We start from the raw sequence: 16,305 nt of genomic DNA, 5'->3' as shown, positions 1-16,305 counted from the left end.
ACCGTACTTACTTTACTTACTTAACTTTACTTTACTTACGTACGTACGGTACGGTACGGTACGGTACGGTACGGTCGTCGTCGTCTCTACGTCTACGTCGTGTGTGTGTGTGTGTGTGTGTGTGTGTGTGTGTGTGTGTGTGTGTGTGTGTGTGTGTGTGTGTGTGTGTGTGTGTGTGTGTGTGTGTGTCACGGCTATAACGATGCACAGTGGCTTTTTGAGGAGTCGATTAGAGGTATTTTCCGTGGGACATCGTGAATCGTCAGAGTTCTTTTTCGATTCTCTTTGTTACGCATCTTCCTACGAATACCTTATTCAGAAACAATCAAATTTTTCTGTGAAATTAAGAATTTACTGGATATAGTTTCTAATTGATCTCAGTGTCCGAAAATCGGAAAGAATGATTTTGTTGAAGTATCTAAACATTTAGATAGAATCAGATCTGAAAATAATTTTTAGAAGTAATATATTGGGTAATATTGAGGTAATATTTTGAGGTAATATTTTTCGCAATTATTTGCAGTTTTTAAGATTCTCATTATCATATTAATATTCTTATAAGATTCTTATTAGCATCACTATTATTAAATTGTCAATTTAATATATTATTACTTTAATTCTGTTCATGATTGCGTTTTAAGAAAAAGATATCGATTTGCAGACTCGGATATGTATTACAATATATTAATTTACACCGCGAAATATTTAAGCACTAAAATCCACTTTGACCAAAAATAGAAGTTCTCTCTCTCATCGGTTCAATTTTGTATTAATAATTGAAAGTAAATTTGTTTTATTTTGTTATAAAAATAATTATGTACAGAAAACTGAAATATGATGAGCAACGCTGCAAAAAGTTTTGACATTCCAGTAACTTGCGCGTCCTTTACATTTATTTTAATAATCCAAAGTTATTTTCTAGATTTTTAACTAAATTTTTAGACTTAGATTATTTTTACTATAGTAAAATCCTTCTTTGTGTGTAGAACTGATCGCACGATTTGTACTCATGAATTATTTTATGAAAAATTAGACTTTATATTGCTTATACAAAATTTTAAATATGCATATACCATCAAAGCCAACAATAGAGTCCTATTTGTTTACAGCGCGGTGCAATCCTTCGGGAGCAGTTGATCTACGTCACGGCTCTTATTTTACAACGCTATTCATACACACATATTGCTTTTATCTGAATAATTGTATCACACCGTTTAATTTTCGACCGATACATTTGATAACAACGATGTAATCGTACGACGATATTTATTAGATATTATGAAATGTTATATTCTTTTATGCATATTAGATGATTCAATTTATTAGAACCAGAAATTTTTCGATCTTTCCTCGAAAAATATCAATTTTAAAAGGATTGAACGAATTATACATTTATGTAATTTTTTTCTCAATTGCTTTTTCCTTTTACTTCACAGAACTTCTTTCCCATAGAATATTCTGTGATATACGTTCTCTTTTGAATTCACGAGCTCTGGTCATATCGTCTGACTATTGTGGTATGGGATACGAAGGGAATAAGGGGATGTGGAATAGTGAAGGGAAACCTGTGGTGCCGGATATAAACCTGCTTCACTAGACTCGCTATGAATTTTTATAAACCGATTATTTAGCGTTGATGTAACAAAGTGCAGCGCTCTCGTTGAAAGAGCGTCGTGGCTCACATCAAAGGGATCGTGCATCCCAGCCGCATATTTCTCCCTCTCGCTTTCTATCTATCTTCATCTCTATCTCTTTCTCCCTTTCGTGGATTACACACAGTTATACACACCAGTCCCGACCTGGAAATCCAATTCGATTCTGCATGAAATGAATCTGGAAACTCCGCTCGCGTCGCGGCACAGCATGGTATAACGTAGAACACGGCTCTCGGTGTGCTTTATTAATCCTGTCAGCGCGAAACGTGATTGAAAAATTCGCAAAGCGTGTGTGCCCGATCTAAGAGGAGCTCGTCTTGAAAATTTTCTCAAAGCACGATACGACATTATACACGAAACGTTTTCTATATTTACGCACAAAGCGACGACATGGATGCGGAAATGTTGGATTTTTCGCGCAAATCCGCCTCGAGATACCATGTTTAAGAATCAAAGGAAATCTTATCCGTGTACCGTCAAACAAATCAACTGTGTCGAGGGAATATCGCGGAAATCGTATTAACTGGCATTTGTTATTCGAGTGATTAACTTAAAAGGAAAATTATTGAGAACAAGATTTTGGTTGTATTAACAAGAAGTATAAAGAGAAGAAAGTTTATCATGTGAATTAAAATTTTGATTATCGTAATTGAATTTCTAGTCTGTCGACTAGAATGTTTGATAGATTTAATTATATAATTTAAATTATTTTTAATCATTTCTAAGTCGCCACTGTTTCTATTCAATATTAATTTCACTAAAATAATAGAGTTAAATAATTCCACTCAGGAAAATGTATCAAACTATATTGATTCAAATTTACTATTTACTGTGCACATATTAATATATACGTTGTTTACTTGGAAATTAACCACAAAAATGGATTGATTTATATTTTGACATACATTTAACAAAATGGAATTTAACAAATGGAACAATAAAAATTATTTACTTGAGGGATTGGATTACTATTGCTATCCTTTACTATCTAACAGTGTTTCTGGTTGAATCTATTACACTGTTACATTAAAAGAATCAAATTCTTAAATAAAATTTTGTTATTTTTACTTTTCATGTATGTTAAAATGCAAATAATTCATTTTTGTGATAGTTTCAAAATAAATAGTCTTTATATAACGTATACACTTAGTAAATAATAAACTAAATTTGAGTCTGAAATTTAATTCATTTTCTTAAATTAAATTGTTTAACTTCATTTTAATTAAATTAAAGACATATTGAGTAGAAACAGTGACGACCTATAGAAATAATTAAAAATAACTCAAATTATTTATATAAGCATAATTTCATATTATGAATTTAATATACATATTTCCAATTAAATAATGCAACAAGACTTTTTTCAATGAGAATTCGCGCATATTAACAAAATTAAAAATCACGTAGTGAAAATAAATTTAGACAATATCCGAGTTCGTTTCAGAAACTTTGTCTTAGAACAAGGAAATTAGAAGATGCGAAAAACCTTTCACTTTTGCCAAAAAACCTTTCACTTTTTCCACAATGAAAAAATAATTATTCTTCGTGTTGGATCTTCCACTTCCTTCTTCCCAAGTCATCCATTTCCCAAGTCATGATAGTTTTTCCGCCCCAGAGCTTCCTTTCTCTGTTCTCTTCCCTTGTTTTCGTGACATCTGTTCGACTGGCAAAATTCTAACTCTTGTGTTGCGCAACACCTATTGTATCACGCAAAAGTACGACGCGTCGGATCCCGTACCGATCTATCGGTAGGTAACCCGATATGGAATATTAATTGGGATGTATTGGTCTCACGAACTACGTTATTTCGAACGTGCGTGATTCGGATGCTCAACGAATGCTCAACGAATGCGATGAGAAGAGAGAATCGCGGAACACAGACGCTAGAATATGATATGCTGCGTTGCTCTCGGTTAATCCCTTCGCCGTTCGACATCAGGATGGAGATTGTCGATTATTATGTAGACAGTATTATTAGACAGTAGTATTAGAATTGAATTATTATCATAAAATGAATAATTTTGGTACAAAATAGGGGTAAATTTGGCCCATTTTGATGTACAGATAGAATACATGTCAAAATTAGGACATAAAATGTCTTTAAAACGGTATGAAAAAAATATATTAAATTGTAATGAATGTTTGTTTGAATAACACTAATTAAACATTTACCTACAATAAATAAATATTTATTCTATAAGAAAAATAATACTTAAATCAAATTTTTTGCATGAAAAAAAATATGTTTACACACATTTAGTAAATATTTAGTTAGCATTTATATTTAAACTATTTAAACGAATATTTATTAAAATTTAGTAAATTTTTTTAAATATAATTCAAAGACAAAAAATTTTATCAACTGTGCACTTTAAAAACGTTTTATATTTTGATTTTTGGACAAGAGTGTTGTCTAGACTTTTTTTTTAATTTAAATTAATTATTCCACGATACGTGGAATAAGAATTTATATAATTTTCCTTCTACTCTAAAAGAACATTATTTAATTAATTTTCGACAAGTTGCATCAATAAATTTTGGAACGGAACAAAATATCTGTATTTCGCGATGCAGTTTTCGGTAATGAACTACACGTACACTTGTTCATCTCTACTCGACACGCTCGCGACGTCCGTAATGTGGATTGCTGCATTCAGCAAAAACTAACAGTTACGAATAATTAATACCAACGATGTGCCCGAGCGAGGAATCGTTGGAACTACCAATTCTGCGTGGCTGAAGTTACTGTGACCGTCACTTTATTTATTGCACGTACACGAGATGAAGAGCCGCGACGAGGGGTGGCAATATACGCGAGAAAATAAAGCCATTTTTTTATCCTTGGAAATTCTTAATGAGTGAAATATCGCGATTCCTATTTGATACCGGAAAAATATGGTGTTGCATGAGAGTCGCACAATCGAAATACATTCGAAAAGTTTCTGTTCGATAGTAATAAATTTACCGCTCTACAATTTATTAGAATAATAATTGGAACAATTTTAATGTACAGAGAAAGAGATGTATATGAGAGATATATTTTATTTGTTATTTATAAAGTTAGGTATTTAATTTTAGGAATTTATACGTCTATTATTCTATTTATTTTTAAAGTTCTATGTGCAGATTCAGTGGTGTAATTTGTATAGAACGTGTCATGCATTCTCATAGCATTTACATATTCCTAAAAAAGATCAAAAGATCGTGTGTAAGATTCCATCAGCAATGCCGCATCGTTATCGATAAGTATTTCAATTATGCAAGATTATGAGCATTGAACACGTTCTCGTTTCAGAGTGAAGCGAAAGGAAGCACAACGTTTTTCCCTCGCGAATGCATATGCGTCGCGCACATAACGAAGGTAATTACGTGCATGCAAAATACCAAAGCGAGATCGCGATAGTCGGATCGATTGATTGAGTTTCCCCTCGGCTTTTGACAAATTGAGTTATTAAAAAATTTATTATACAAAATTTATTATTAAAAAAATTATTATACGTAAAATAATTTGTTTCTGTAGCCAGCTATTTTGAACGATCTATAATTTGTATTCGAAATTATTATCTTTCGATATACCGAACTGTGGCAAGTTCGTGTTATGCGAAATAATAGTTCTTCGTGAATAGTTAGTATTAGTAGCTTGCGAGATGATCAATTCTTGTGATTTAACATGTCGAGATGACAAATATTTGTCGAAGCAGATATTTCGCGCGACTGATTCGTTCCCGATCGAAATTGTAACTATTCGAAATCATAGTCATACTCTCTAAAACTTTTTAGAGTGAATCTCACTCTGAAGAGTGAAATCTTATTCTTGAAGATTGAAAATTGTGACACTTTAAGGCACTGTTTTTTTAATCTTCAGAATGAGATTCCACTTCAAAGAATTTAGAGAGTAAATTATAATTTCACAGTATTTGCAACAATTCGACAAAATACTTCTTGGACGATACTTAAATTCCGATGTACAAAAAATATTCGTACAAGGGAAATATCTTTTTACTTATTTTTAAAACTTATTTTAAACTTATTTACTTAAAACTTATTTTTTTAAAAAGTAAATATTAATTTGCTATTTATTAAGAAAGAATAAAATAGATTGTATATATTCTATATTTCCTCAAATTCAACATAAGAAATAGGAAATAGAAATAACGATCGACTGGATCTTTTTTTTAATGCTTAAATAATTCAATGTTTGTATATAACTATATACTATTGTGTACATTCTATATACATTGTTAAATTTATAATGTCAAATTATAATTAATTTGAATTATTTATAATAGTTTCTGTAGGTCGTCACTCCTATTTAATATGTCATTAATTTGACTAAAATAATAGAGTCAAACAATTTAACTTAAGCAAATGTATTTAATTTTACTCAAATAGTTATTATTTATGGAAGTTAAAAATAATAAAATTATTTAACTCAGAGATTAGGTTATCATTTGCTTCTTTGATTTGATATTTAATATGCTAATATAGTATAGTAATTTTCTGATCTTTATATATTTCTTCAAATGTTTGAATTAATAAAATTGAATAAATGACAAAATATCTGTTTAGAATTTTCATAAATAACAAATTATTTGTAATATTCCAAGTAGAAGAAATTCTAAAAAATTCTTTTTAAAACGCCATATCAACTGAAAGAATATGAAATTAAATATATAAATATATAAATTGATCATTAAACAGAGTTGATTATCGAAGAACTTGGCTTCTAACTGAATAACCTACAATCGTAAAAACGTATGATAGGATATAATATGGCACTTGCAAGTAGTTTTGTTATACGAGATCACGTTTCTCGTTCGGTCGTGTATTATGTCGCACATAGAGATGAGTCTCTCTCTCTCTCTCTCTCTCTCTCTCTCTCTCTCTCTCTTTTCGGTTATCTTGAGAGCGAGCGGGATGACGGAGAAATCCTTCGGAATAATAAGGAGTCATATTTGAAATTCATGCGTGTACGCTGCTACTGGCGTAATATGTACTGTCGCATTGAGTGTGCAATATGGCACGAGTTTCTGGTTTACGGTTCATTCGCCTCAGCATACATAGGGGCTTTTCGAAAATTCAGAAAAGCGTGGGCTTGTGCCGCGCGCATTTTGCACGTCATTTAATTAAAGCCGGAAAGCGAGCCGCGTAATGACACTCGAGGGCGCACGAGGGCTTCGCGTTTCGATGCCGTGGGCTATCCAGATACCCCTACCTGGGCGCGGCAGAGTCGAGCGATTCGACTGGAGAATTCTGTGGATGCAAATGCGCCGGCGGAGGTTTTCTCTATTACCCGCATCGCGGGTTGTAATCGGTATCGAATCAATTTAGGCCATACAAAGCACGTGAAATTGGATGGAACAAGAACAGCCGGAAATGTAAGTTAGAATGGGAAACGTCGTGTATCATCTCGATGCCTTGCGGCATAGAGAAGCGGAAGTCGGTCTGGAGATATCAAGAGGTTATGGTTCTTATTATGCAGAGTAACATTCGTGGGTATTATTATTATTATTATTATTATAAATGGGGTAGAAAAATTTTGTGATTTAAAAACCAGAAACTTTTTCTCAATATATGTCAATAAGTTCTGTTTTACACATAGATAAATATATATTATACGTAAATGTAATTGTTTTAAATATTTCAATAATTCATGTATTCGTAAATTTATAAGTTTATTAAACTAAGACTAAATTTATTCAAAATATATTTTGAAAATCTTAGTAAGTTTAATCAAGATTATTATAAAACAAATTCGACTCGCTTATTATATGAACCTGATGCTTTTTTTTTTATTAATTTCATAATATTCTTCAAAAGAAAATAAATTCTTGTTTTGAGTATATAATAATGAATTTTTTCAAAATTTGTAATAAGTTTAAAATTATTATAAAAAAATGTTCTTCATTAAAAATAATCATTACTCTAAATTTTTTGAAATGAGTCTCATTGCAAAGAGTAAGATTTAATTTTTTTTAATGAGATTCACTTTAAAGAATTTAAAGAGTACTTAATAGCAAGGAAGTAAATTTTGTAATCATTTTTTAATATGATCTTTTTCTGTGTATAAAAATTTATTTAACGATATTTTCGTCATGATTTTTATTCAACGTCAGGAAGAAGTGACTCAACAAATTTTTGTATTTAAAATTCCTTTTGAGTTTGAAAATGGAGAGTTTAATGTTGACAAATTTATGTTTAACAATACACGAATATACGAAAAGTTATTCCATGGTCGTTGCATTATTATTATTATTCATGTCTTTATAGCTCTCACGATTGCTGTTTGATTTATTCTTCCTGTGCCTCTTTGATGCACTGCAATCAGTTCAATTAGCTCGGTCAAATTGGATCATGCAAACGTTGATTAAATTGAAATCATTTTCTATCGAAACGATGATTAATAAACGTTCATATTTAAATAGTTTATCGGAAAATGTACAAAATGTTAAAATATTAACAGATAACCGCGGTTTGCTTAAAGTAAACTGCCCGTGGCATTTTTGTGCGATCAATTCTTCCGATATCTAACACTTAACTTTGGCTATTGTGAGTTTGAACTATTCGATATTCTCAGAAAGTTATCTTTTCGAAAGATATCTTTTTTTTACATTATAAAGACTTATAATGTAAATACACTTTGATGTATCTTAAAAAAATTCAATTTATTAATTAAAAAAAAATAAATGTTTTGAAGTGGCTTTGAATTTGCAAAAAAAAGATCATGTTCAATTATGAAACAAAATATTATAAAATTCGTAAAATTGAAATGTTCTTGCTTCGGGCAAAACAAATTCGTAGCTTTGATCGAGAGGAAACAAAAAGGAAACTCGGATAAGTACACGTAACAACAGTTGAGGAAAAGAAGGCAAATACGCGCGCCATTATTGCTCATGTGCCTCCGGTACATTGTATTAATCTTCGTTTGCGCATTGTCCATCTGTATAATCGAGCAAAATCAATCGATTCAGGGGAAACGCCTATGTTTTCCCCTCGAGGATCGGAATATGCTCAAAGACCATTGCGTTGCAAATACAGCAACCCGAAGAATAGTAATAGGTTGCATGTGTCGCTAATGAGCTCCTTGAATGGCTGCGTACACATTTACATTGTATACTATAAACCGCAATGAGAGACACGGGTGCATATTGGAGCATTAAATTCGTTAGCCCAAGTCCGCCTGAAAATCTTCGTATTTGTCGTGGCACAAAGGAATCATTTCAATGGACATCGCGGCGTTTCCGGGAGGGAATTCGATGTTCAGTATCGATACAAACTTCAGATATATGGAAATTGCCTCGAATCGTATTGCGTAGAAAATGTTTTACTGCAGTGCGAAAAAACCCGCCTCATCGTTGAGATCCGGAAATAGAAGTAGTTTCAGAAATCATTCTCGAGCGCGATCTAACGAATACGCTATTTATTTGAACAATTTAGAAGTACAAAAGTTGAAAGATTGAAATTTTTGGAGATTCGAAAATTCAAAAAATATAAAAATACTTATCAACGTTTTAATTAAAATAACAATTTCGCTGTCTTTAAAAATAAATCGAAGAACTTGTTTGATTTACCGAAATCTCTAAAAATTTATTTCTATGATTGTGAATTAATTAACCGAAATGACACCACAGTTTAATTACAGTATTATTATTTCCATAGTATCAATTGTACCGTAACTAGTTAGAAAAATCAACGATTCCGTAATATTGTTCGAGTTCACTGAAACGCAGAATCATCTATTGTATCCACCACCGCAATTATTTCGGGATTTTCGAGCAACTCGTTCATTTGGTCGAATAATTTCAACTATTCGGTCCAAGTATTCCGTAAATTTAAATCGATTCCACACGTTTAAGTCTTATTGGCCACTGCTCTCGCATTGCTCATATAAAATTTCCGCTAAAACGTTTAATAATACAACACAAAGTGGCATATGCGGAACAGAATCGATTCTTATGGAATATATCCTTTTTTTTTTTGACGAGACAATTTGCTTATTCGCGAAGGCTTATTTCTGTTAAGTCAATTTTCCGCATATGTGTTCTCGTCATAATTAATGCGAACATTTCATGAACACTTATTAGCGGCGTGGATGGTAGCCTAATAAACACAAACACTAATCGGCAAATACGATTGTCTTTCATTATTGCGGTTGATATAATTATTTTCTCGGGGGTGAATCTGTGTGAGGAGGAATAACGTGGAATAGGAACCCAGTCATTCGGATAATGCCTATTTAATTAACAGTATACATCATCAAACCGCGCAGATATCGCTCTTTCCAGAAATCAAATTAAATTTGTGGCGGAGCTAATATAAATCGTATTAAGCCCTCGGTCGTCATTTTCCGTCCCCATGTATATTTCCAATATGTATATTTCGTATCTATGATACACGCCCTGCTCGCTACCCTTCCTGATCACCTTGCCCCCCAACAGTTCCACTCCGTCGATCCTTTGACTCGCCGAGCAAACCGTGTATGAGAATACCTCTCGTCTACCAGAATGCTTTGAAAATCATCTCCATATCGCGTTCGCTAAAGAATTTGCGCTGTACAGAGGCGATATATAGGGCGGAGATAGTTTTACCACTTTGACGGTAAAAGGATGATCCTCAATTGACGAAGTTTTATGGAATTTAGCAACAAAAAATAAGGATTAATTGAAGAGGGATTTTTAAATAGACTTTCTTAATTCCACATAATTACATTCAAAAACATTTTAACAAATATTTGTTTGAATATATAGTACCAATTAAAACATTTTACTAAATATTTAATATTAAATGTAAACATATATTTAATACAAGAATCATTAATTTTATTTAAGTATTATTTTTTTAATTGAGCAAATATTTACTGTAAGTAAATGTTTAATTATAGTACTTTAAACAAATATTCAATAAATTTTTTTCAGTGTAAGATTCTTGTTTTTTTTATCGTTGCATAAATTTTAGTATGCTATCTTTCTTTGTTATTTGATTAGAAAACGATTCGTTCATTTAGGACATAGATTTATGCTCGCACAATGCATATAAGCTTACACTCCAAATGTTCCTACAACATATACAGGAATGCACGTCTCTTGGTATCGATATTCAGTATCTAACAACATTTCACCGGAAACTCTTTACACTTGAGCGAGCAGTTCCCGTTTCAACTGAGACGTCGGACATCGTCGCCTCGAGCGTTGAAATTACAAATACAACAACGACGGCTTGTCCGCTCTTGTTATGATCTTTGGAACAACTTTCGCACCGCGTAGACGTCTCGCAGTCGGATCTAACGATGTTAACATTCGCGATGCGACTTGGTTATCAGAATGACGAAAATATACATTTCCTGCGTTTAATGTCGACATCGAAACTAATATAAGCGTTTTCATTATCGGACTGCGTACAATAATGGTATAACTTACAGTAGTATCAAAACGTTAGGCAAGAGACAACAAGACACGCATTACATTGTCAACTTTCCAATAGGAGAAATTATAAGCGTTTAAATAGATTAAATAACATAGATTAAATAACATCTCAAATCAACATCTTAATTATTAATTTTATAATTTAATCTTTAAGCTCGCCTTACAATATTTTCTATATTATAATTTTATAAGATATTGATATTAGAATATTAAATCAATCAATTAAACTGCAAGAATGATTGTAAAACAGTTTCGAGAATGCATGAACAGAAAGGATTTTTTGTTGAAATATTTAAAAATTTAATTAAATATAGATCTGAAAATAATTTAATTGGTTCATCAAAATATTAATTATGTAGAGCGCTCAAACTTGTTGTTAGAATGTTAAAATTGTTTGCAACATTGTTCATCATGCTTAAGTTTCCCACTAATTATCTTGGTCTTACAAAATTATTTTTAGATTTGTATCTGTCTTACATTGAAAAAGCTTTGGTAATGTTAAATAATTCCAATCAAATATTCGGTATTAATATAACAAAAAATAATTTTATTTTCCTAAATATTTATAAGTATTATTAGCAAACAATAATGTGATGAATCATTTGGTATAGTATATATATTTAATCTATATATATTTAATTAATATATATATATATATATCAAATATTAGGGAAGTAAAATTACTTTTCGTTATATTAATCGAATATTTGATTGAAATTATTTTATTCAACATTTTACAGACTATCAGACTTTCTTCAGTTTAGTTTTTAGATACTTTAATAAAATCGTACTTTCTGAAGAATTTTTTTCAGAGTTTATTAAATGACGTTCTGCATTGGAGAGCAGATAAAGCGTAATATAGCAACGACATGGGAGAATATGAGAAATCTACGCTCGTATTTTTAAGTATTCCGTTACGTTACCCTGAATGTACAGTAAAAGCTCATCGCAATTAATCTTTATTAATGCGCCCCTATCCCTCTCTTTGCAATATAAATCCACCGGCAATTGTAAATTACGTCGACGCATTTTGCAAGGCATTCCTTTCCAGGCATGCGAGATGAAACGAGAACTAAATGGTCCTCGCAATTATAAGAATGAAAAGTGTACATATAACAGATTAATCGTCTTGATTATCCAACATATACACGTACACATTTCTCTCCAATCTATTACTGTAATTAATGTGAAGCAACTCTATCCTCCAAAAGCTATCGCGATTATTTGTGCGCTGTTAAGTAAGAAAATACGAAAACGAGAAGCAACTAAACATACGACTTTCTAGACAAACGAGCCACTTTTTAATTACATTTCGTTGTCAAGCTCTTCCCATTTCACTATTTTGCCAAGGTCTTACCTGTTTCCACCTGTCATGCTTTGACCCCGAAATGTATAGAAAAAAAAATCGCGAGATAGAAACTTAAGATTAATTATTCGAGTGTTCCGTTTGTGTGTTGAACTTTTGATCCATGTTCGTAGCTGTAGTGTGTATATTTCTCGAATCTGGCTGAGTCGAGTCGAGTTCGCGTCTCGCGAGAATCGATAGTTCGCATGATCTATTTGCGACGAGTGATGAGACAACAGATGCAAAGAGAACGGCTGCTTGCCGATCGCGCGTTCGTGTTTACTGAATGCAGATATTCATGGCAGCAGGCGGAACAGAAAGCTCCGCGCAGAAATCCCTGCAACCCGGAATAACGAAAGCTCAGAGTGCACGCGATAGGTAGAGTGACTATAGGGAATCAACTTTGTTCGCTGGTTGGATCTATGTGTATACATATATCATAACTTTGCACCTCTCTCTCTTTCTTCCTCTCTCATTTTCTCCCTCCTTTTCTCTTTACTGTTAAATTCATGATGTTAAATTATGACTTAAGTTCTTTTTTAAGCTCTTATTAATCATTTCGATTCTTTCAATAATTTCTGTAGGTCACTACTTCTATCCAATATATCGTTAATGTAACTAAAATATGATAGAATTAAACAATTTAACTTAAGAAAATGTATTAAATTTGACTAAAATTTTGTTTATTATTTCCTAAATTCGTACACAGACAAAAATATTTAGTTGAATTATTTAACTAGAATTGTGATGGAAAACGATTAATCCAGAATTCTAGTTAAGTTTACTAGATTTCTGGTTAAATTTACTAGAATTCTGTTAGATTGGGAATTGGTTATTTCAACCAGAATTCTGGATCGTTCATCTTCTATCAGAATTCCAATTAATTTAACCAAATATTTTTTTCCGTGTACATTAATGTGGATGATTTTTACTTTGAAATTATATATATAAAACCATAAAAGTGATTGAGTGATAGAAGGGATTAATTTATATTTACACTCTAAATTTCTTATAGTGGAATCTCACTCTAAGAAAGTAAAAATATAACTTCCTTATAACTAACCATCCTTGAAAATATTTCTTGAAAACGAATGAAAATTTTCACTCTTTTTAGAATTTCAGTTCAAAGGAGCTAAATCTCATTTCAAAAAAGTGAAATTTTACTCTAAAAGAGTGAAGATCGTCACTTTTTTTTCAAGAAGTGAAATATTTTTATTTTTTTTTTCAGGAGTGGTTGCATTTTCACTCTCTTGGAGTGAGATTTCATTGCAAGAAATTTAGAGTGTAGACATACGGAAATTAAAAATAAAAATAAAAATAAAAATGTTATTTAAGTTAGAGGATTGGGTTATCATTGCTCTTTTCATATCTAACAGTGTTTCTGTTTCTCTTCCTCGTTTTCTCATGTTCCTTCTCATGTACCTTCCTCATTCCCTTTTCGCACTAAGGAACTTCTACGGCTATTCATGCGCCACTCCTATACGCATCGATTATTAATTTGAAATCACGAGTAGTCGCTGCACGACGGAGACATTCTCGTGCCACACTCCATCTCGTTCTATCATCTCGATCTTCCCGCATTTCTCTTATTTACCTTATTGCATCTCAGAACGCTCGATTACAATGCTCTTGATGTTCTGCAATACACCCGGGCTTTCCATACCTGCCTCAATGCTGCTCTCAAAATCTTCCGGCGGGTATTACGCTAAGCACATTAGTCGTCACCTCTCTGTTGCGATTATGTGAACTTTCTTCCAACGAACGCGTCTATATCGGTTGTGGTTAATATATTCTAGAGATAAAAGCTACATCGAGAACAAATAATACATGGAACGTGTGACGCCGGTAATGAATAATACGAAAGAAGAGAATATAGAGACACTGGCGTGTCTCTATATTCTTTTCTTTCGAGACGAGATGATGTTTCGCGATAGTATCATCGACGATTCTTGTCATCAGCCTGTGTCTCTCGTTTGCTATAGTTTTCACACTACGGAAATAATCTGTGGTGACGTTAAGTGAATAGGAACCTAGTCGATTCGCATCGGCGCACCGCAGACGTTACGCATACACGTTTCTTATTATAAAATGTATAAAAAGACGAAAAACACGTTTAGACGATTTTATATATTTGTACAACTGCGTATTTTAGCACCGTGCATGCGCATGAATAAATGGAAACTGGGATGTTTTAATATTTAATCGCTTCACCACTTGAATATTTAAATATATGAATAGATAAATAATTAAATTGGAAAAAAGAAGAGAATAATTATGTGTTCTGTCTTTTCTCTGTTATAATCGAGATTTATGAAAAATTTATTCTTCCGGAAATACTTTAATCGGTAAATTTAATCGATGTTTTAATAAAGTGACAGTGTAGTGTAACAAATTTATTAAATGTAGAATATGCCAATTTTTTCTCTTTTTTTTCAGAAATGATTATTGAGCCATTAATAAAGTTTTAAAATTAAGTTTGAGATGAAAGAATCGCAAAGATAGCTTTGTTCTCCACTCGTATCGATGATTAGCATTTTGAACGATTACTAATTAACAGTTAGAACAAAACTGTCAGTTTTTTCGCTCCGTTTGCTCCATTTTTCATTCTTGAGTTTTCGTTGTACCTGCACTGCTTTTATATTGCTCCATCCTTTTGGTCGCTCCATTTATGCAGAAACGAAATACAATAAATAAGAGAAAATTTTCGATAAAGAATACGACTAATATTGTACAATAATTAGTACATTTCGCGATTCAGCATAGAATCATGCAAATTATATTAGCATCGACCACACGCACACATACAATTATGAGATTTGTCTTTAATAATTTATAATTCCATTAAACATTTTCGCATAGTCTTTGTCCTTTGCTAGGATTTCAATTAACCGTGATATTAATTATACATAGGAATTATATGAATAATGATTTGACGATTTTGATTATATAATGTATTAACCGCTCACGGTAAAATCCAGTTTGAAACCCCTACCTATATTGTATTATTAATTTATCCGAAATTTCGCCTCTGTATACCGCGATGAATGTTATTAAATTCATAACCAATATTCTGACGGGCTGATTTATGAGATAAATCGATAATTTTTTCGTTCAAGTATCGAAAATCTGTTGATTTTATTTTATTTTTTTCGATGGAATTTATATTTTCTTGTAGAGACCTAAATTGACGGACTTTTACGTGGCCATAAAGGTTTTTTTTTTTAGTACATGTTAATGAAAGAGATTTTATCTGACGCGAATATCATGCGACGTATCGAGAAAGTCTCGAAACGCTCGCGTCGTCTCGCCACTTTATCACTTATGGGTGTAACATAACCTGCTGGAGAAAGCGACGACCAGTTTGTGTACCGGTCTTGATCTGTGGATTTTACGGCGACCGTTGGCTTTTCAAGCGGGCTGCATTTTTCCTCCCCATGTCGCTCGATTTTTACAATAGCCAATTGCAAACGTTCGATTACATCACTTCCTCGTTTTTTTCCCTGCAACGTTATGCCGCCGTATCGTATCGTTCAACGATGCATTAACGCGGCAGCTAAGTGATTTGCTCGTATACCTAACACGAGTTCGTATTTTCAAGTTCTCGGATTTCCTGCTTTTTAGAGGAAAATTTATAGAAATTGCGAAATTTATTATACTGAAAAAAAATTCACGAAATTTGAATAAATATTTTTTAGATAGTACCAATGGAACCATTTCCTCTTTACAATAAATAAATATTTGTTCAATTTAAAAAATTATATTTAAATATCATTTTTTTTAATCGAACAAATATTTATTTTTTATTAGCAAATAGTGTTCTATTGATTAGGTTACTATCTGAACAAATTATAATATTTATTTAAGTTTTGTAAATTTTTTTTTA

General features: G+C 32.0%; 1 protein-coding gene across 1 annotated transcript in view; it reads right to left on the bottom strand.

Moving 5' to 3' along the window:
- The window catches only part of LOC105617918, a 19,028-nt gene extending 3,957 nt beyond the window's left edge, over positions 1 to 15,071 (bottom strand). The window contains exon 1 of the mRNA XM_012199454.1: positions 15,047 to 15,071. Within this exon, the coding sequence (XP_012054844.1) occupies positions 15,047 to 15,071 (25 nt within the window). The remainder of the gene's footprint in view (positions 1 to 15,046) is intronic.
- Between the last annotated feature and the right edge of the window lie 1,234 nt (positions 15,072 to 16,305).

This window comes from Atta cephalotes (assembly GCF_000143395.1).
Source record: "Atta cephalotes unplaced genomic scaffold scaffold00014, whole genome shotgun sequence".
NCBI classification, from domain to species: Eukaryota; Metazoa; Arthropoda; class Insecta; order Hymenoptera; family Formicidae; genus Atta; species Atta cephalotes.
This window is presented reverse-complemented; position numbering and strand designations above follow the sequence as displayed.